Source organism: Mangifera indica, chromosome 19, assembly GCF_011075055.1.
Source record: "Mangifera indica cultivar Alphonso chromosome 19, CATAS_Mindica_2.1, whole genome shotgun sequence".
NCBI lineage: Eukaryota > Viridiplantae > Streptophyta > Magnoliopsida > Sapindales > Anacardiaceae > Mangifera > Mangifera indica.
In genome coordinates, this window is record NC_058155.1 from 7,644,466 (window position 1) to 7,667,226 (window position 22,761).

The 22,761-nt window shown below is 35.4% G+C and overlaps 2 protein-coding genes across 5 annotated transcripts; one reads left to right on the plus strand and one right to left on the minus strand.

Moving 5' to 3' along the window:
* The first annotated feature begins 1,016 nt into the window (after window positions 1-1,016).
* On the plus strand, window positions 1,017-3,397 carry LOC123202997 (glutathione S-transferase TCHQD-like). Of its 3 annotated transcripts, none has more exons than XM_044619152.1 (3): window positions 1,017-1,139; window positions 2,044-2,312; window positions 2,621-3,397. In XM_044619152.1, exons 2-3 carry the CDS (start codon window positions 2,104-2,106, stop codon window positions 3,222-3,224), a joined length of 813 nt encoding a protein of 270 aa, XP_044475087.1. In that variant the 5' UTR covers window positions 1,017-1,139; window positions 2,044-2,103; the 3' UTR covers window positions 3,225-3,397. The 3 variants fall into 3 exon arrangements, with proteins under 3 accessions (XP_044475087.1, XP_044475088.1, XP_044475089.1); XM_044619153.1 differs by lacking the exon at window positions 1,017-1,139 and adding an exon at window positions 1,212-1,339; XM_044619154.1 differs by lacking the exon at window positions 1,017-1,139 and having other exon boundaries at window positions 2,044-2,145; window positions 2,238-2,312.
* Window positions 3,398-4,407: 1,010 nt separating this feature from the next.
* Window positions 4,408-22,412, minus strand: LOC123203150. 2 transcript variants are annotated; one of them, XM_044619343.1, is made up of 18 exons: window positions 22,277-22,412; window positions 18,409-22,126; window positions 17,882-18,083; window positions 17,238-17,392; window positions 17,005-17,084; window positions 16,312-16,443; window positions 16,093-16,209; window positions 15,894-15,986; window positions 15,017-15,094; window positions 10,507-10,563; window positions 8,816-9,617; window positions 8,671-8,726; window positions 8,177-8,256; window positions 7,946-8,028; window positions 7,744-7,823; window positions 6,730-6,809; window positions 6,092-6,137; window positions 4,408-5,897 (listed from the first exon to the last, which is right to left on the minus strand). In XM_044619343.1, the coding sequence occupies exons 2-18, from the start codon at window positions 21,896-21,898 to the stop codon at window positions 4,734-4,736; spliced, it is 6,795 nt and encodes a 2,264-aa protein (XP_044475278.1). In that variant the 5' UTR covers window positions 21,899-22,126; window positions 22,277-22,412; the 3' UTR covers window positions 4,408-4,733. The 2 variants fall into 2 exon arrangements, with proteins under 2 accessions (XP_044475278.1, XP_044475279.1); XM_044619344.1 differs by having other exon boundaries at window positions 18,409-22,084; window positions 22,277-22,383.
* Window positions 22,413-22,761: the final 349 nt, after the last annotated feature.

Below are 22,761 nucleotides of genomic sequence, written 5' to 3' on the forward strand. Positions count from 1 at the left end.
ATATTTGAGATTTTAAAAATTGACGAATATGAATTTAAGTTTTCGTTATACTATGTCTTTTTGCCTCCAAACAAAACTTCAGAGGATAGAGGTGGCGTTGAAAAGCAAAAAACTTCAGAGGATAGAGGCCCCCATGATCCAACTACATGCTAGCCTTGTGGTGCTGCCTCTAAATTCATAATAAATTAAATTCACATTAATATGGTATATCATTTCATTTGTGGGATTTTATGACACAATTAAATAAGTAAAATTACCATACTATCCTTGATTCTTTTTTTTTTCGGTTTAAGAAGGTCAAATAACTATTCTCCATCTAATTTTATGAAATTAAATTCTCACCCACGATTTATTTCAAATAATAAATTTGGTTTGGTTGTTATAAAAAAAAAACAAAATAAGATTTATCGTTTAATATAAATATTAAATTAATAATATATTCTTATCATTTTAAAAATATATCACTTAAACATCTAAAAACATTAAAACTCTTATTAATTTTAAATTATTGTGTTTTATTCTTTTTTTTTTGTGTGTAATTATCATTTTTTAAACTATTGAGAATATATTAAAATTAAAAATTAAAGAAAACCCTAAACTTTTTTTCAAATTTTTAAAAACCTCTAAAATCTCATTAACACTTGTAACTTATTAAAAAATTACAATTCACCCCCCAAAACATACATCATTTTGAAAAAAAATATCTATACAAAATAACCTTTTTACTATTTTACTTAACAAATATAGATAATATGTGATAATTTGACCTTTTAAAACTTAAAAAATAGAAATTTGTCATCTTAACAAACCTTGTGGGTAGGAAATAGATTTTTTGGCCTTTAAAATAATATCATCATAATTGAAACTAACTGGTAATTAATTAATTATACTAATGATAAATAAATATTAAATAATAAGTTACATCAACCTAACACGTGTCATTCAAACACGAGCGAGTAGCCAAGAAAGGTTCTTCTATGCACTTTCCAAATAGGAAGGAGGCATAAGATGTTCTCTTCTACCATCACTGTTTTGCTATCTCTACTTAACAAATTTTCAGTTAACAAAAAAGTTGTTATTCTTCTTCTAGCGCCTTACATATCACTTAAACGCTTTCCAGTTTTCTTCTTCTGGTCTGGGTATGTCCATGTCTCACTCCCTTTTAAGTTTGTTAATACGTTTTCTTAAAGTTTCTTTCTTTATTGGTGGTGGGTCTTTTCATCTTTTTCTTCCTCCTCTTCGCTTTTATTTTTTGAATTTTCTCAAAGTTGATACTGTTTAGCTTTTGCATGAAAATGGTTATTTGTGAATTGAGCTGCTCAAATTGAATTTTTTTGAGGTCTGTATAAATTTAATGCATTTTTCTTTTTGGTTATTTTATTTTGTTTAATTATTTTTCAATTTGTTTTACTTGGATTTCTGAATTTGAACCTATAACACTTGGCTGGATTCAAGGATTGATCCATGGGAAGAATATTACTTACTTTTTGCCCTGCCACATGTTGCAAATGAGCTAGCTAGATCTTGGAAAAAGGGTTGTAAAAATCTTACATTTTCAAGCTGATTTGGGATCTATCTTTTTCTTGGACATGCCAGAAACATTGGATGAATTCTAAAGATTATTCACTTACAATGAATATCATGTGGGTTGAGCTGTTTGAAATTGTTTGCTACTTTTGGTAGCTTTTTCTTCTTTCATTTTAATTGATTTGTTGTTGGAAGAGTTGTTTTTTGTTTTCTATTAAAACATACTTCAATTGCTTGACATAATGTAACTTTCATGGCAAATAATTCATACCTTAGCCAAACCATCTTGTGGGTTGACCTCCAATCATGTAGTTTCGTAGCCTTCTGAGACTTCTGCTGGGCTTTCCATTTGTATCATACCATTTTAGTTTATCTCACAAAGATCTTGGCTTCATCCATTGATCTTACTAATTGTTGAAATTATTCCCTTATTAATTGGCCTGATTTTAAAATGCCAATAGCTTTTTCTCTTAATATTTCAATTGCCGCTGTTTGATGTATTCTCTTTTATTGCAGACACAGTCACTGAATTTTCTGTGTCTGAGTAACATCCTGAAAGCTAATGCTAATCAAGTCATGCAGCTATATCATCATCCATTTTCTTTAGACAGCCAAAAGGTGAGACTTGCTTTAGAAGAGAAAGGCATTGATTACACATCATTCCATGTCAATCCTATAACTGGCAAGAATATGGAATCTTCTTTCTTTAGGATGAACCCTCATGCTAAACTGCCGGTTTTTAAGAATGGCTCTCACATCATTTTTGACACCATTGAGATAATCCAGTAAGTCCGTCCTCCATTTTTATCCTGGTAGATGTATGTGGAAGAAATTTCTATCTTAAATGTTACATGATGTTCCTTTAGAATGATTTTTGATTTATTTGAAGTTTCTCAAACCGAAAAAACCATCATAAGTTCACAGACCACTTCTTTGTTTTACTTCTCTTTCAACCTCAGAACTTGTACAATTAGTTTTCACTTGAAAATTTCACTTGCTCTGAAAGACACTAGTACAATTAGTTTTTGAAAATTTTCCCAATACAGCTTTATTGAGGATGGGGAGATTTCAAAGTGATGCAGAAATTTTGCAGGTATATAGATAGGATAGCAGTTGTATCCTCAGGTGCTGTCAATGCTGATCACCTGACCAATAGTAGCAGAGAAGTGATTGAATGGATGCATAAGATACAAGATTGGGACCCTAAATATTTCACACTTCACCATGTCCCCGAGAAATATTGCGACTCTGTATCCAAATTCCTTAGGAGGGTTATAATTGCTCGGATGGCTGAGTCACCTGATCTTGCAAGTGCTTACCATCGGAAGCTAAAAGAAGCATATGAAACAGAAGGCAAGTTGAAAAACCCAGATGTTGTGAAACGGGGCAAAGATCACCTTGTTAGACTTCTTGATGAAGTGGAAACAAAGCTTAATGAAACATTATATTTAGTTGGTGAGGAGTTCACCATGGCAGATATTACACTTATTCCAGTACTGGAGCGTTTGGTGCTCCTGGGTTTGAAAGACGAATACATAAGTAGTCGGCCAAACATTGCTGAGTACTGGAGTATAGTGCAGCAGAGGCCTAGCTATAGAAAGGTGATTGGGGGGCATTTCAATGGCTGGAGAAAGTACAAAACACTATTGAAAACATGGTGCTCTGTTAGTATCAGAAGTGCATTGAGGAGATATTGATGAACAGAGGTAATGTTCTGATTTTATGCTGTAAACTAGAGATGTTCATAGGGAAATAAAAATCAATTGTATGTAAATTTCTCTACAAATTTCCTCTTTGGTATTCCGTTGCCTTTTATGGTGGTATCTTGGTTGGAAGTTTTATTTGGAGTGGACCTGCAAAATTTGTCTTATTTTTGAGCATGCATATAATCTATAATTTGATTTTCAGCTCTGTAATTTAATTATATATTTTTTCTATCCACAAGGGTGGGAATATGCTTGTGTAGTCATGGTGTAACAAAACATAATCTAATATGACAAATGTTATGCGTACACAATTTTAAATATACAAATGATATATCGTCATGTGATTAGATTTTATTTTAGGCCAAAGGACTATTTCCCACCCAAGGTATGCTGCAATGTCAAGTGTCCCCCATTTATCTATGATAATACCAAATACCCACCCATCAACAGTTAAAATTTTATCTCATTTTACCCTCTTAAATTTTAAAAACTAAAAAATTTCCCTAGTCTAGGTTTTAAAAAATGACAGTTTCACCCTAGGGTTTCATTTTAAAATCTCCGACGGCCTCTCCCTCCCGAAACATCATTTCCCTCCGACGGTCTTTTTTCTCCCATTGAACGCCCGATCGGCATCGAAAGAGCAGTGGAAGACGAAGATGAAGCTGTCATCTTCGTCTGGGAAGACGAGCGTCTTCCCAAAAGAAGACCTTTGGGAAGACGACCGTCTTCCCAGATGAAGAAGACAACTTTGTCTTCGTCTGAGAAGACGAAGATCAGGCATCCGATGTCGATCAGGCGTTCAAATGGAAGGAAAGAGACCGTCGAAGGGAGAGGATGCTTCGGGAGGGAGAGGCCACCGGCAATAGAACCGGAGATTTCAAAATGAAACCCTAGGGTGAAACTACCATTTTTTAAAACTTAGGCCGATGGAAACTTTTAGTTTTTAAAAGGGGGACACTTGTCATTGTAGCATACCTTGGGTGGGAAATAGTCCTTTGGCTTTTATTTTATCCTTAATTTAAAATCACTCAATCATATAATGATACATTATATATATATATATATATATATATATATATATATATATATATATATATATATATATATATATATCTATTTTTATACTTAAAAGTGTATATATATGACTACACAAACATTATTTCTATGGCAGAGATGAACCAATACGATAATCTTTCATTCTACTAGTTAAAATATTCATAAGCCTTACTGATTTCTACATGGTAAAAACAATACATAGACCAAGACCAAGAATGCCTACCTCTATGAGGCATGTACAAATGGGTCTATATCCAAAAGGAGCACCTGGCAAAATTGGAGCATCATTCCCTCAGCTGTAATGTCATAACTTGGACTGGAAATCTGAACTTGAATAAAATTTTCAATGAAAAATGGAACATCACAAGTGAAAGAATTGAGAATACATTAATGTGTGGATGAAAAATTCAGTTGTCTTTTAATGAGTATTTCCTATGAATCAATTCAATGGTGATTTTGTTGGAAGGGACGCTGATAAAAATTATCAGGTGAACAATAAGAACCTCTAAGCTCATTTCTTCTCCAAAGCCATGGGGGTCCCTTCCTTTTCTGTTGCCTGAAGTACCTTCTTCCCAAATCATTTGAGGATCCTCTCATTCGATTACATGTTTGCTGGATATCTGCATCTGATTGGTTAGCTCCTGTCGTGCTTGGATTGTCATCCTCAGTGTGGCAGGTGGGTAAACGGTGACCATCTGCTTGCAATTCTTCTATAGATTCATTAGCAGTTTTACAGGTATCAGCAGAACAAGGTGGAGAGCCTCCCTTGTCACGGGGCAATGGGGGTAAAGGTGGAAAAGGATGGAAAGGCATGCCTGGAGCAACAGCCCAGCTATCTACAGTTTCAGCTTGGGGTGAACCAAACTGCTGCAAAGTATGTAATGGAATTCCATATGAAACAGGCAAGCGGGAAATGAATTTCTGCTGAGGATGCCCAATAGCCACATCACATAAACATTTTCGATGCAGAACATTTTGCTGAGGAATATCAGTAGTTGATGAGGCGTCTGATGAAATGGGAGGTGGGTTAAAGGGAGACGTAAAACCTGGTGGAACATCTTCTTGGGTAGTTTGCCCTCCATCTTCAGAGCTAACAGCTTCATCTCGGTTATAGTTATTGTGGACAAAGTCAGGGCAATTGCTGTCTTCTCTGCTCAGGTTATCTACATGATTGGGCATTAGCTGACTTCTAAGGGTGAATGTGCTAGATTTTTCACACTGCTGTTGTATCATAGATTCACACTTCTGTTCCTTGTGCGTAACAGGTCTTGAATCTAGGTCTAGATCTGGTTTTGCTGGCTGATCCCATCGGCTTTTACGTTTGCGAGTCATGGAGCCAGTTGTCTGTTGATAACCAGTACAAGGTGCGGAACCAGTCTTATTGGCTGTACTATCCACTGAAGTGATTGTGAATGACTGCACGCCACAATGAATTGCTTCTGAAGGTCTTGAACCCTGATCGTGCCAATGATTGTGAGAAGCTGAAAGCCTATTGCAGTTTGCACCCCTGTGAAAATCCATCCTGCCACCATCCCAGTCCATGCAGCTAGATTTTCTGAAAGGTTTAGGAATCCATTTATCACGAAAATTACGCGCAATTTGATGAACCTGTTTAGTAAACAATGGACTGATTAACATGTAATGATCACTAAATTTTTTTAATGTATGTCTCATTTAACATATAAAATAATATTTGCAGCAACTGATTTTTTACAGATATCACAAAATGAAACAAAACTTTCTCCTCTAACTGATATTTAAGTACAAGACAAAAAATCCATTTAAGACAGCTTGAAACAAACCTGCTTGTCATCATGCTCGGTGAATGACAGTATAGACTCCCTAAAGCTGCAAAAGGAAGCACAGATTTCAGGAATATATAATAAATGCTTTATATGGATCAGCAGTATCGGTAGCTTGCTTTATTAGTTGCTGTATAATAACGATTAGAGCAGTGCTATGTGCATAACTTTTGCACACAACTTCGTGTACAAACAACGACACATCATCATGTTTAAAAATCAAAGATAAAATAACTCCAATTACATAGTGACACATCGTTGTTTGTGCATAAAGTTGTGTACATAGTATTATTGTAACAATTATTACTGCATCCATCATAAGTTCTGCATTATGTTTCAAACTAATTCCTGAACTTCATGCATATAATTTTATTTAAGGTTATATTCCAAGGTAATATCATGTCAAGCATTAAGAGGATTAAGTAATTCCTTTTCTGAAAAACAAAAAGCTTTTAATTCCATCGATTGTGACTTATTGTAATTCAAGTAAACATGTACTTTAAGTTGAGTTCATTCCCATCATAAAGACCAAAGAATATTGGACAGGAAAGAGTCTGCATTTTATTTGGAAAAAGAGAATTAACACAAGATATCCAAAAAAATTCAAGCAATAAAGAAAACAGATATATTTTTCTAACCTCTCCATTCCAGCACAAGGAGGACCACCAATTATATGATCCTGTGAAAGTATCTCCCTCACTGCTAAATATTCTAAAACCTGCAGACATGGTCAGTTAGCTGAATGCTGATGATTTTAATGCGATCAGATTTTTAAAAACAGGGTTCTAATTTCATCAAATTCCTGAAGACTAAATGCATGTATTTAAACCACTCTTGAGGTACCAGGTACAATTTAATGTTCATAAAATAGACCCTCCTAGTGACCCAAAATAACCATATTTCAAAAGTTGGTTTGCTCTACCGAACCAAGTCCATTCCTATCACCAACAGAAATAAGGTTCAGCTTCATATTAAGCTCTTAGCTCTGACCAGAACTATTACTTCTGGAATATTTATTTTTCATCCTTCAATTTTCGGAGAGAAGATGGAATGTTCACCAGACTATACCTACACTAGCATACACTTACAAAATAAAATATTGTTATTTCCATGTGATAATTCTCTGAAACTAACTTTTAAACCTACAAAACAAAAATGATATGTTCTATCATAAATTTTGAGATAAGTTTTTATGCACAATGAAAAAAGATATCCAACTCCTAAAAGATAATCTTCACTCCTACGTGGTCTTGAAAAGTGAGATAAGCCTTCCTTCTCCTTTACAAATTGTTTTTAATCATTTCTTTAAACAAATTCTTTCTGGTAATTTATTACTAGAGAACTCTTTTTATACTGCACAACCAAACAACCAACTTTTCTTCCACAAAAGCCTTATTTAGATGAACTCTATTTCCGCAAGCCTTACCATATGGATCCTAAGTATTTTTTTTCCATATCTCAAGTACTACATTGAATCTAAGAAATATAACACAATACTAAATCTATAGGGGGTAAAAGACAGTGCTTGTTGATGGTTAATATCCTATAAAAACTTTATGCTATGAAATATGAAAACAGTCAAATACAATTAAGTTAACAGATGATAGAAATTATCTTCAATTAAGTCAAAGGTTGGTTCTCAGGAAGCAGACCTTCAGAAGCTTCCGGAGAATTGGTATCTTTTTAAAGTTCCCTCTATACTGCTTCATCATGTTGTGAAGCATCTGTAAACCTGAAAATCAGAACAATCATCGGTCTGGTTAGCAATCTGAAATCCAACTAAAATAACTTTATTCCACAAACACACGGTAAATAAAATTGCTTGCATACAACACAAAAGCAAGAAAACACTACCATTTTTGTTGATTATATCTAACAACACAACTCGCGATTTTGTTTTCAAAAGCGCATCAAGAATCATTGATAAATCTCGATTACTGCAAAACAAATATACTAAAATCAAACGAAGATAGAAAGATAAAAAGAAAAGAGACAATAGTTCAACTGAGACCTCCTTTATGGAAAAAGGCATAAATAGCATAGTAAGACATCTAAAATAATAAGATGAAGAAAACTCTTAATAACCTCTGAATTGCTTCGCCATTGACACTGTCACCAGAGGCAGCAGTCAGAAGCAGAAGCTTCAAATATCCTTTAGGAGCATCCTGTTAAAATAGAAACACAAGAAAATTATAATAAAAAAAGGAAGTAAGAAGACTTGTGTTTCAGGCAGAGGAAAACAATAGCAAGCTTCAGCCTTCAGTTATCTTTTGACATATATTTGCAAATGGATGTATGGTAGTGCGTTTGACATTTTATATGTCAAAAAGCAGCCTTCATAAAGTCAACAGTGTTTGAAAATTTTAAAATTTATGACAATGCATCAGTGAATTATCAGTGGAGCCTAGAGGAATAAAAGCAAAAAAGTTAAACAAATTTAATGAGCAAACCACAGAAACCACTGAGGTTTCTTCTTGTTTTTAAAGGGACTATTAAACTGGCATAACAGCATCCCACTGACCAAAACAGAAAGAAATCAAAGTCAAACGGCCAAATAGGATAATACAAAATTTACTTACTTTTCGCTTACTTATGCCCCCATCAGCATCCAGCAACTCATTCAATTTCTCCTGAACTGCAGCATTGAAAAGCGTTCTTCATTAAAATTATCACCCTGAGCAAGAACATGTTTTGACAAGATAAGTTAAAAAAAAGGTTCCTGACCTGCTTCAAAACGGCCACTAGAGGAACCTTCCACTACTTTTTTGGGTTTGAAAGACAGAAGCTGAGATTTAGTGGCTGCTATCTTAACTTTATTTCCATTTAGATGACTACTAATAACCTTCCCTTTCTTCACAGAGCCAGATGAGCGTGAAGTCTTTATACGAGGGTGAGGTTTTGGCAAAACCTGCTTGTCAGCACCTGTATCAGACTTGCCTTTCCTATTAGCATCACTGCCATCAAGAAGCAATTTGCCACACAGCAAAGTTGAAGAAGTTGTCTCCATTTGTCGCATGAAAGATGAAGCATTGTTCTTAATTTCTTCTTCCATATTAATCTCTTGACAAACAGTGGATCCTGACATGCGAGTTATATCTTCTGCTTGTATGGAAATTTCTGGCTGAGCTGGAAGATATTTTCCTTTTGTATCCCGCACTTCCAATGAACTGGGCACTTGGTAAATGGCAGAAGCAGATAGGTTCACAAGGTTCTCAACTTCTGTGGAAATCTCTGATTGCTGAACAGCTCTGGTGGTATCATCCATTTTATTTTTATTTTTTAGTGGATACTGAGTCTTATCACCATAGAAGGGACTGGATCTGGATATAGTACTTTCCAAATCATCTCCATCTTCAAGCATCAAAGGTTCAGGATATTCCTCATCTGAATCACCTTGATAAATTACTTCAGTATTTAGTGGATCTCCGCCTATATAACCCCGACATTGAGGAGAGCCACAATAACATTTTTTGGCAGCAGCCCCAAACACTCTCACATAGTTGTAGTCAAATGTCAGCTCTTCATGCTGAAACACATTGAGATTAGATGACAAAAGGTGATAAACATTGAAGCATACAAGATAATAACTTGGATAAAATGATTTAAGGAATGTTTTGAGAGAATTAAGTGTTAAAATAGATATATATGTCCGCACATAAGGCAACAAGGCCAGCTGAACATGCAGTATATTTTTTTATTGAAAAAAAGGATATGGAGATCTTATCAAAAATAAGAATCTAGTTGGCCAAGGTAAGAGAATGTCAGGTTTAGATATGATATTTGACACAACAAAGCTGGGATGGAGGAAAATGACAGACTTAGGAAGGTGTTATTGCGTCATGGTGAGGTATTTTTGGTGAAATCAGTCCAATTGCATATCCGAGTTTTTAAGGTCACCAATACCATTATTAAGTGAGACTAAATTTCTTTAATTTCTAATTTAGTTTTGGAAACTACTCCCTTGAACAACCCTCCTACTAAAACAAAATAATCAAGTCTTATAAAGATGAGCAGGGATTCTCTATACTCTACATACAACAGCAAACTAAATCTCTAAAATAATTGATTCCACAATTGGTCAGTACATTGAAGATTTTACAGTCAGCTGCAAAATTAAAATTTTTAAAGAATCCATCGGTTTTATCGAATCAAGTACAGTCAGACCTTGCTATATTTCATACATGAAAATGACTAGTTCATTTGAGCCATTCTCTTTCAGACATTAGCTGGAAGTGAGTTTAGTCATATTGAAATTTCAAGCTAACTCTGAAAACAATAAATATAAAAAGGCCAACAATTTTTATTTCACAGGGTGGCAAGAAACAAACAACCCCAACAAATCAGAAGAAAAATTGTGATCAATGACTCCAACAGTGGGTAGACACAGAATTAATTGATGGTAGATGCAAGCATACCTTCTTAATATCCCTTAATGCAAAAAGCCCAATACAAATCTCTCCATTCACCATCCACTGCTCCAAAGAAAGCACAAATAAAAGTTAAACTGGGAGAATTAAAGTTGGGCAACTAAAACATATATTTGATAAATCATCATCAAAAAGAATTTCCCAACAAATACAGTGCCATAATAACATGCCGACAAGAGTAAGCCAGAAAGTACACAAATCCAACAACATTTAGCTCACTCTCAAAAACTAGATACAATTAGTAGTTAACATTAAAAAAATGAAACAATGTAAATCATATTTATACAAGAAGTAAAATCCCTAACAAAACAATCTATTGAGATCAAAGAAGCATAAAAAATCTACAACAAAAACCTGGAAACTACAATAATTTATTGTTTGTTTCATCTCCATAATCCTCTCTATTGTCTTCATAATCAGCCTTGTCAAGTCCTAACCCTAAAACACCCAACTATATATTTCCCCTAAATAGAAATCCTATGGTTGAAAGGTGTCATTCCTGTGGAACTATGGTATGTGGTGTTAAACCGGAATCCACCCCATGATAGCCAATAAGGTCACTGTTTTGGTTGGGCTCCAAATAACATCAAAAATGTGTCCAAGCTTCTAATAACAATTTCCATTTGGCCATCCGACAATGGGTGACAAGCTGAACTAAATTTAATAGTCATTCCAGAAAGGCAAAACAACTTTGAATATAATTGATCAACAAACACCTTGTCTCGATCAGATACAATAGTACTAGGATATCCATGCAATTTGATTACCTCTCAAGTGAATAATTTTGCCGCTTGTCATGTCGTAAACAAGTGTCCAAGAGGCAAGAAATGAGAATATTTGGTATTTCGATCTACCACTACCATCACGATGTTGAATCCGTTCACCTTAGGTAGCTACTCAATGAAATTCATTGATATGTCTTCCCATACCAGACTGGAGATACTAAGTGGTTGCAACAAGCCAATCGTTCTTAAGGTTTTGTATTTATTTTGTTGGCACACCTCACAATAGGATTGAGCAAAAGAATTGGGTGGGACTAAAACCATCAGGTATTCGACGTTTTAAATCCGATTCTAACCTTTAAGGAACCAAAACCAACCCAAAAATCAGATTCAAATTAATTTGTTCGATTTCTTCCAACAGTTGGTGTAATGTGCTTGAAAGAGATAAACAAGTTATCTTGAAGAACGAGATTGAGAATGGAAGGATTTGCAAAAACCACAAACCCAATGGTTTCTCTCTCACATGTAAACATGGCCATATTGAGAAAAGTAATCCTTTAACTTGTCCTTGTTTGTTTCCCACGAAATTCCACCAATAAATAGCTTGCCCTAATTCAGATTCACGAAATTATGGATTTTTAATTTGTGGGTTTTGGGGTTAGTGAACAGAGAGAAAGATTGAGTTTTTGGGCGACTGAGAGAAAGAAACAAATAATATGGTGAACAAGTATATAAGGAAGAGAGTTATGGGATTTTGAGGGTTAGGATTTGGTTTTGGATAAACTAGATGGCTAGTATCAAATTTGAATTTGAGAATTGTAAAGAGTCGTGAATGGATTGAGGTGGGAACTTTGCCCTGTGAATAAGATAGTCTTTAGTAGAGGCAAAGACATCATGGGAATGATATTTCTTTCTAAAACATTCTTTTTGAAAAAGAAAAGGGAATATAAGGTAAATGTCAATAAAATTTATGGTTTTTCAATATTTAAGCACTCAATTTGAAATTGGCAGAAAATTGATTTCCCTGCTTCAATTCAATTGACAATCAATGTTTTGGGAAAAAAAGTGTCGCACACGTAAATCATAAAACTTAGCAGAAAGAGTTAAAACTTATAAATTCTATAAATGGGTTCATTTGATATTTTCTAGTTTTAAAAGTCTTAGTTTAAATTTTGTTATAATTATTAGGGGTATATCAATAGACTTAGTCATTTGTGTCATCGGGTCATGTCAATTTAGACTTCAGGATAGTGACCCTCAATCTTACCCTAACCTAAATTAGACTTGTGTCGAAATCTCTCACCATTAACTTGATCCAAACTATGTTCGGATTGATCTGATATGACTCAAATTAACCCGAACTATATAATAAGTTATATCAAAACACAAACTATTTGACATGAAAAGACACAATTTGTCAAAACTTAATTTCTCTATTGCAACTTAACTATCTACTTATTTTGTCGCTGCTTATAAAGATCTTAAATGGAAGAAGTATAGCTTAATTAATTAACACACATGAATAATAAAATTATGCGAACATGTAAACATATCAACGAGAATTAAGCACACCATTAAACATTACATCACATTACATATGTTAGGATTAAACGATGATAAATTAAAAAAATATTGAATTGTAAAGATTAAGATAATAATAATTAATAATATTTGATTAAGATAATACTTATAGGATAATAATGGATATTTGAATTTGAAGATTAGGATATTGGAAGAATAAAGAGGGATAGCTAGATTGAGGACATAAAAAGAGAAAAATATAGTTTAAGGATTTGGATAGCCATAAGGAAGCTATGACCTTGGATAGCCATTGACACCTTTTATTGTCAGAATTAATGTTTCTCATTCTTTTATTGTTATTTAGCTGATTAGTGGGTGGGAATTGGATTATTTGAGCCCATCCTCAATATTTGATTAACAAAATATTTACATGATAATAATTGATATTTGAACTTGAAAAATTGATAAAATAATAATTGATATTTGAATTTGAAGATTAGGGTATTAGAAGAATAAATAAGGCTTACTAGATTAAGGAGGAAAAAAAAAAAGAAAATATATTGTACAAAGTTTCCAGTAGCCATTGGCTGATTAAAAGGCTCATAGAAGCTGACACCTCTTGTTGCCAAAATTAATGTTTCTTATTCTTTTGTTGCTATTCAATCGATTTGCAGGTGGAAATTGGATTATTTGAGCATATCCCTATCAAATTAATATCAGAGCAATAAGATGTAGACAACGATTAGAAAAGAATGGAGTAGAGTTGATGCGGCGAAGATTTTGCAGGTGGTGAAGGAGAATATGGATTTAAGAATATGGCCAATGGATTTAAGAAAATGAAAGGGTGCCTGAAGGAATGGAAGGTATTGCTTCTGTCGCAACTATCACCATTGTCTAACGAGGAAACATGTTGTTGTTTGAAGAGAAAGTAGTAAAAAAGGAAGGTGATTGAGGAAGACATAAAAAAAGGTCTACCACCATCCCTTCTTGTTAGAGAAAGAGCAAAAATCTTTCCATCAAACTTCTTTGAATTTTTCCCACTTGGTTATAGGTGTTCTTGCCCCCAACCACTACAACCAAATCAAGGCCAGACCGTCCTTACAAACTACAACACCAAAACCTGCTTTATTTCTCCAATTGGAATGATCACAAAATACCTCTTAACCTAAAAAATCCATCTCGTGGGATCTTCTCCCCCAAAGATCAACAACTCAAGTCGTCGAATTTGATGGTCGAAACCCATTCCACCTTGTGGTCCACCATTTCAGCCTTCACCTTCTGGCAGTCTACTATTTCCACCTCCACCTTCCATGTTCTTTTGTCCTGTGACTCCTCTTTGTAGTGTTTCCTATCCACCACGGGAGCCACTTATGCCTCCTTTGACTTTTGATTGTTCTGTTGAAGCTTTGTCACAATTTCCCTATTAGTTTCCTTGGTACACCAATGCCATCAAATCTTTCAACTCTAGTAACCCCACCTTCAAAGTTTGCACATCTGCTTCAAAACCTACCAATTTTTCCGAGATCTCCTTCTCTAGCTAGTCTAATCTTGAATCCATCATTGTACTCACCATAACCTAGTACATAATTGCTCTGATATCAAATTTGTTAGAAACCTACAAAATCAACTCCAAGCACTCTGATTTTCACACACAAAAACATACCAATTTCTGGAAACGAACAAAGCCGACATTATTTACTAGCAACCAGCCAATACAATGGTGCATTCTAGGCGTCACACCCAGAATTGCACAACCAAACATAATGAAAAGATAATGAGGCAATTAAAGGAGCTAGTTCCTCCAAGACCTAAGCCTCCCTAATTTTTTACTTTTTTCTACCCTCTCTCTTTTCTGCCTCATGCCTTATTTCATTACCCCAAATTGTGCCACCTCATTCAGCCTCTCCTTGCCTTCCATTTGGTCTCTTTTTTCCTTTACTATAACTAACCGGCCCACTTCACCTACAGCTAATTTTCTCTCGCTAACACCCCTACACTTACAATTATATAACTTAGTGAAAGAAGGTCTAGCAAATAAAAAGAAAGAAGCCAGGATTGACAAAACAAATACAGATCTACAAAAATGACCTTCTCAAGATAATTGACTCAGAAAAATTACATGAAAAGATAAAGCAATTCCTCATGCTAGAGAATACAAGTCTAGACTATTTTGTACAAATTATTATAACAAAAAGTACAGTAAAAATCTAACATGAATCTACATATTTGTATAAAATGCTCATATGGATGTTCACCTTTTCAGTACGACAGTTAGGATTGCAACTATGGTTAATGAAACGGCCTAGATTACCCTTGGTACATGCATCTATTACCTGCACGAATGCAAAATGTGATTAATAAATTATAATGAAGCTAAAATGGCAAGAGTATATCGCAACTAAAAGACAGATAAAGTACAAACTAACATAACAGGCAAGGTTTTACATAAAACTGGATATCCTTCTAAAACTTTTGGCTATAATAGTACCATAATTCGCAGATTCCATTAGAATATCAATACTTCAATGGCTCCTCTTTATAAGCTTAAACTTAAGATATAAATTGTGATTCAGCATGGTTCTTATTTGAAAAAACTGGTCAGTTTGTACAATGTGTTAAGGCCTTCTTTACTGAGTTCATATGTTCAAAACCTGAGAACCCCATTCTATTAATTAGATTATAACACACGGTCATATAAGTCTTTGTTTATTTCCATCCGATAAATAAATTTAGCCATGCAAATAATGGAAGAAATTATGCACTATTGTTGGGTCATCCTAAGCTTAATATTTTGGGACAATGGCTATTCAATATTGCATGGACGTAGGCCAATTGGAGGTAATCAATAACTGATAAATAACCAGCGATATGTACTTAACTTACCGCCAGTATGTTGAGGGTAATCATTAGAAGCCCTTGAAAAGGAAAATTTATTCAAGAGAACCCTTTATCTTTCTCGTGAAGAAAGGGAATTTGCAAAGTGTAATTAGGAGATATTGGAAAAAAGAAAAGTAAAAGCAATTTAAATACCCAAAATCTTGGATTATCATTAGTCATAACATGGAGAGGAGTGTCAATAAATAATAACAAATCAACACTTTAAGTCAGTTTATGTAATGAAGGAGATCCAACCTCACTGCCATTTAATGTCATGAAGTAGAAATGCTTATGACCAAGAGCTGCATACTCCTTTTGTCGTGCCTCATAAGTTTGCATGTCAAGCACCTGATTGAAACATGATTTTATACATGGTAGAAAGCACCAGTAATGCATACTTGCTTTAAGTCATATGAAGTTTATCTTTGGACTAAAAGAACTGAAGAACATTTACCTCTCCAACATATTCAATAATAAATTGACCTTTGGTTACATCCTCACATAACAGCAGCCCATGACCCTTTTTCCCACAACGACTCCAGTACATGTCAGCATACTTGCGTTGTTGGAACTGCAAACAGACATTTGGACTAAACAAATATTCTTCACATCCGAATAACAACTGTTTAAAGAAACAAATGAAATAAATATCTGCAAACAGAAGCTGAAGTACCTGTTGATTCGAACATAGGTCACCACAAGGACAGGTGCCTTGAACACATTCAATGTTAAGCATCCGATTCAGGCATTCATCTCCACAGCCCAACCGGCCATCTAGAGATGGTTTGCAATGGCAAACCATTATCTGATTAATTTTCACAAACAATTTAGTCAGGAAAAAGTTAACTAATCTTAACAACAAGAATTTCACCCGGGTACAACTAATAACAATATAAAAAGCAAATGGAAAATTAATAAAAATGTGAAAAGTTGTGAAAATTAAATGCTAACTTCTTCCCTGTGTCATCACCAAACATCACTGCACCGGAAAGGGAAAAAGGCATGGACAGAGTGTGTAAACAGAAAATGTAATATGAAGAACTCTAAAAAAACATTCTTTTGTTGATCACGTCCAACCCTATAAATTACTGTACCATGATCAGAAATTGAATTCCAAAAGAAAGGTTGTCCCTCAATACCAAAAGCAATTCTAATCATCTACTTCCAAAATTATCACAAGTGAAAACCGTAAAAACCATCAAAGAAAGTAGATGGATTACAAAGCATTCTATTTCATACATTAGGTGATATTAAAAAACAGACAAATATGCAGAGTAACCCTAAACTTTTTCCCACATTAAAAGGAAAACAGAATGCTCATAGCATAACAGCATTCATACATAAACAAGAATCTTCATATTCAAACCTCATCGATTGTTTGGGTTTTACGGCTACGGTGAAGAAACACATTTGAATCAATACGCCAAAAAGTTGGATTAGGTGTAGCTGCAAAGCATCAAAACCACCCAAAGAAGGGTCAGAATTGGAGAGTAAAAATGTCCAAAAAAAATCAGAACTTCAAGCCGTAGGCCCATACATGTTTCAAGAAAGATTAAGCAGCATTTTACTACAGTACCATCAATAGAAAGCACCACATACCTGCAATACTCAGACAATCCATTGATCCATCATGATTTAAAAAAACCTCATCTTCAAAATCTGATAGACCTAACTCCATATTAATTTCTTCATTTGACTTCTCTTGAGGTGTTGAACAATCAGCAAAGGCTTCATCCATATTGTCTTTGCAGACCCTTCAACAATTAAAATTTGAAACAAAACGAACTGAGGATATTAAATCACAATTTGAAGAGGGGGAAAAAAGTAAAAAGGGGCACAATCAGAGAGAGTATTCAGGAATGCCTTCACAAGATAGAAGCTAAAAACATAGTGAAAGAGATGTGGTTGACATGGTACTAAAACTACTAAAATGAAAACCAAGAGAAGGACATCCAAGTCAATAATAGATAATCCTCACCTAATTGGATTTTAAAAAGCAACTGAGATGAGAATTTATGTCTTTGACAACTAAGACAAAAACTATCCTATTCTTTCAACATCCAGTATCCTACTCAAATCAAACCCAATTAAACAAAATTGGTGGAAAAGAAAAAATTAACCAAAACAGGTACAATATTTCAGTATTTACAAGTTAAACTGAAAGCCAACTAAACTAAATTGATTATGCAGTGGTCGCTTAAGGAGCATATTTATGATATGTACAAAGAAGAACGATAATGTACCATCTGCATTCGTTAATTGAGCTTGCAAGAGTAACTGGAATACGCCGCCATTTGTAGCATTCATCACACCTCACCCAAGCACTTTCTGAAGGTAAACACTGCTCAGTAACACCAGTCGATACCATCCCCATCTTAGCTCCATCATCAGTTACACTTAAGTTGCCAGATTCAGTTTGTTCAATATCATCAGCAATGTGGTTTCCTACAGCATCAGTTCAAGTGAAATCAGAAACAAACTTGATCTTGTCTATCAAAGAAACAAATATTTAGTAAGAAAAACATTGACAACATCAATATGAAGATATACTAAAAAACAGATGACATGATCCGGTCCAGTCAAAATAAAAAATTAAACACCCCATAAGTTATATCTCTGAGTTATCGTTGTATAAACTGGGTTCAAAACTGGGATCTATGGTCCCAAGTCCCTACAACCTTGGTAGCTCAGGGATATAACATTACAGGAGGTGTCCCATAGGGTATAACAACCTTTGCATCCAGGACACATCAGTTAGATGAGCACATACCTATATTTGGTTGACCTTCCGTCTTGTCTTCAACCTGATCACAAACAACCTTCTTTCCTCCTTTTGTAGTCAAAAGACCCTTCTCTGTGACTTTCCTTTTATGAAACGGCTTACGCTGGTTTCCCCCCTGTGTACAAGCATTTTTTCTCCTGCTCTTTGCTGGGCCAGAGGATTTGGACCTTCCCTTTCTCACTCCACCAGATTTTGAATTTTTGGAAAGTGAATATTCCTTAGATTTCATTGAAGGTATCATTGTCTCTTCAATAATTCCAAGTTCAGTCTCTTCCAATGAAGGTGGGGGTTCCACACAAAGTTCCACAGTGCTTGATGAGTTGCTAGAAGCATTTGCACCAGGGACTGCAGAGAGGGTCTCACTAGCACGAAAACCAGCACCCTTTTTCTGTCTGCCTCCATGTTTCTTTGGTGTTTTAACTTTGCTTTTGCTTGCTGAAACTGTCAAACTACCTTCCTGAATAGAATTATCAGCAAGGAGTAGGTTGTTTTTCTTCTTCCCTCTCTTACTGCTGGTAATAGCAAAAGCTGTGGAAGAAGCCAAAACAGTTTTGTCCAAGCCTTCTTGACCTTTGCCACCAACTTGGCCCTCAAGAATTACATCAATAACTTCTGAATCTGGTGAAGTTCCAGGGTTTACATAATTGTTCTCAGTCATTCCTTCCAATCCCTCAGCCCATTTATGGGCTGGAATTCCAAGATGGCTATCAGCAACATCTGCAGCAGTCTTGTCCAAAACCACAGTGCCCTCCAACTCCTTATTTGCATGGTGAACATCCACAGCAGAATCATTCAAGTATTTTTCTGTCCCCACTGGATTCTTATTGAAACACAGAAACTGTCTATCGATCCCTTCTTCCACTGATTTATCTTCAAAGCCATGGGTAAAATGTGAAAATTCTGAGGTCCTGTGATCACCAAAAATATCATCAGAAGCTGCTATGGTGTCAACCATCTCTGGAACCATAACATTCAGACTACTTTTACAAACTTCTTTCCCCATTTTAATCTTCAGACGGAGACATTTACTCGAAATATTATTTTTTTTGCTACAATCCAATGAGCTTACACTGGCCTGAACCTTATTCCGCTTTTGATTTCCTTTGCCATCTTTTACTTTCCGTGATCCTTGATTCTGAACTTGACTTGAAGTAGTCATCTCACTCTTATTTAATATTTGAGTAATATTGCCCAATAATCCCCAGATGGAAGAACGAGATGTTTTGGAGAAAGTGCTCCTCTTCCTTCTAGCAACCTTGAAGATAATGTCAACACTTCTGTGTGGGATTTGCGCTTTGGCAGCATTCCTGCTATTCTTTGCAACAGTTTTTGACCGAGTCTTCTGGTTTGATCTACTTATTCGACTGCTCCTTCTAGAATATGATGATATAATGTCAGGATATTTAGTTTTGGAGAAACAATCAACTGTAGTGTCATATTTTCCTTCATGTTCTGTCTGTCCAGAACAGTCAACTGCACTGTCAGAACTAATAGCAACACAAGGATCTTTCTGAAAGAGATCTGTCACTTCCACCCTATTACAAGAGCTAAACTCATCAACACCAGTGGGAAAGCTTGACGGCAATGAAACCAATTTGTCAACGTCTGGTACACTCACTGCAAAGGGACCATCAATAACCCTATCCTTGCTTAGCTCATTCTGCTGTGTGCAATTACTCAGTATATCAGCAAAAAGTGAACTTTCTAAGGAGCCCTGAAAACTATGTGCAGACAAACTTACAATGCATGCATTAGTGTTACTTTTTGTATCAGTAGCTATCTCAATTGTTTCCTCATCACAATGACTGAAAATACCATGATCCTTACAACCATTATGTCTTTCACCACTTCTGAATGAATCATCATGGCATGAAAGTTTCAATTGAATTTGATCAGCTTTCAATTCCACAACAGGATTCATGATGCATTCTGTTTCCTTCAGCTGTTTTTGTTGGGAAGAATTATTTGACACATCAGATGAAGATAATAAATCTGTAGGCAATTCATTGCACTGGGAAGCCAATTCTGGGTGATTACAATCAGTCTCTATCCCATCTGAACAATCTCTTTTTTCTATCGTAACTCCTCTCATAGTACCAGTGACTTCCTTCGATTCCTGTAAAGACAACACATGGTCACAAATATCATTCCCTGTTCCAGAGAAAGCATCACTTTTTGCTTCCATAACTCCATTGATAGTGTCATCATCCTCCTGCTCATTCTGGTTAATACAATTTCCCAGTGAACTAGTTCTGGGTATCAACTCTGTGAGCAGTCCACATCCCTGAGAAGGCAATATTTGGTCACAAGTATTGATTCTCTCTTCCATATACTCTGTAACCCCTTCTGAAGCGAGAGAACCAGCTTTATTATCATTTTCTGTATTTTCCTGGTGAACAGGATTCTTCAGAGAATCAGTCAGGGTCATTAATTCTGTGGACATTTCATTATATTTCGAAGGCAGCATTCGTTCATGTGCATATACCTGTATCCTGGCTAAAGCATCTGTTTTCTCTTCCATGACTTCAATAACCCTTTGTAAAGATAGACCATCAATGCTCTTATCATCCTTATGGTCATCCTGTTCAACACTATTTCCCAGTGAATCAGTAACAAGTTCTAGTTCAGGGCTCCGCGAGGTTAATACTCTGTTGCAAATATCTTTATCAACCACAGCAAAAACATCATTTTTCTCTTCAATTGCCCTCTCCTCACCTGAGAGACAACCAACAATCCTATTGTCCTTAAACTCATCTTCTAGTTCATCATGTTGATCATGGTTTGTCCCTGAAGTATCACCATGCATTTCTTGCAAGGGCACTTTAAAACCCTCAAGTGATTTCACAATCCCATCCTCGCCTTGAAACCCTCTGTTTTCCAAGTGCAATCCATCACTCTCTGCACAGAAAACATCTGCTACAATTTGACTCTCATTCAAAGATGTCCCACATACATTGTCCACGATTTTCTCCACAACCAAACAAGCCACATTTTCACACTCAGTCACCAAATCATCTCTCTTTACATCAACCATTTCTGTAACCTTAGCCAAGCTAGCACAAACATTATTTTCATCACAAGACTCCAAACACCTGTCTCGCAAATTACAAACACCAACTTCACTCACACTATCATTCAAACAAACCCCATTAACACCACATTCATCTTCCACAACTCTCTTCAAACCCAGACTAACCACATTTTCACAATTTGGCACCAACCCAACCATATCATCAATACCCGTCTCTACAATATCATCACAGCTCACACAATAATTTGCATCATCACTAGACAAACCAAGACACTGATCCACTGAATCAACGCTATTCACATTAGCATCAATCACATCAAAACCAGTCTCCAAGCAACAAAAATTCTCAGAAACCAGCTTTTCCCTAAACTCCACAGACGAAACCTTCTCAATATCAGAATCACACGAGGGTTCATCAACCAATGGTGAATCCTCGCACGAAACCATCTCAATATTTTTCAACAAACTAACAAACAAGCATTATCCGAAATCCAATTAAACTCACCAAAACAGAACTAAAAACGCCACCCAACACAATGTGAGCCCTAATTACGACCAGTCAAAACCCTAACCTCTGTTCCATCAACCAGCTTCGTCAAACAAATTTCAAAACCAGGAAAAACCAACAAGTACCTGAACGTTAAGAAGATTCTTTAAACCCTAAAATCCCATTCTCTGCAAAAGCCAGAAAAAAAAAAAAACCCAAACGTCACAATTTGCAACCCAATGCAGTGACACGTAAACAACACACATACAACAGTATCCACAAAAAAAAATAAAAATTAATTAAACGGATGAATTATTATCAAAACAAGACGAACATACCAGTTTAGAGAAGAGATTTGAGGCGGTTCACGAAAGCATATATTTTTCTTTATTTTATTTTCTCTGAACAGTGAATTTATTGTATTTGCAGGGCTTTTTTTTTTTTTCTTTTCTTAAAGCGCGAGAGAGAAAAGGATGGAATAGCTTAGAAATGTTGGTAATAAAAGTATCGTTTGAGGCCCGACAGAGCAAAAGAAAGAATTTTCATCAACGGTGGTGTGAAGGGTAGTGGGTTGACCCTTGTAGGACACGTATGGTCGACAAGGGTAATATGGTCATTACAGAGTTCATGTAAGTTTTTGTAACGTGGAGGCTTGAAAGTTAGCGTATGGTTTCGTTATTTCGATTACAATAAGATTTTAGGGAGAAGGACTATTTCCCACCCAACTTTTGATGCGTTCTCACATTACCACCCACGGTAGATGAAAATCCAGTTTTTTCATCCGTGACCAAACTGCCGTCCAATTTTTTAGTTAGGGACAGGG

Excerpts from the sequence above, each read along its gene's own strand:
- LOC123202997 (XM_044619152.1), top strand. The coding sequence starts at position 2,104 with ATGCAGCTATATCATCATCCATTTTCTTTAGACAGCCAAAAGGTGAGA. Across the intron at positions 2,313-2,620 it reads GACACCATTGAGATAATCCA|GTATATAGATAGGATAGCAG; the intron begins GTAAGTCCGTCC and ends GAAATTTTGCAG.
- LOC123203150 (XM_044619343.1), bottom strand. The coding sequence starts at position 21,898 with ATGGTTTCGTGCGAGGATTCACCATTGGTTGATGAACCCTCGTGTGAT. Across the intron at positions 18,084-18,408 it reads GGAAGGTCAACCAAATATAG|GAAACCACATTGCTGATGAT; the intron begins GTATGTGCTCAT and ends CTGATGCTGTAG. Across the intron at positions 8,029-8,176 it reads AATGGCGAAGCAATTCAGAG|TAATCGAGATTTATCAATGA; the intron begins GTTATTAAGAGT and ends TTTGTTTTGCAG.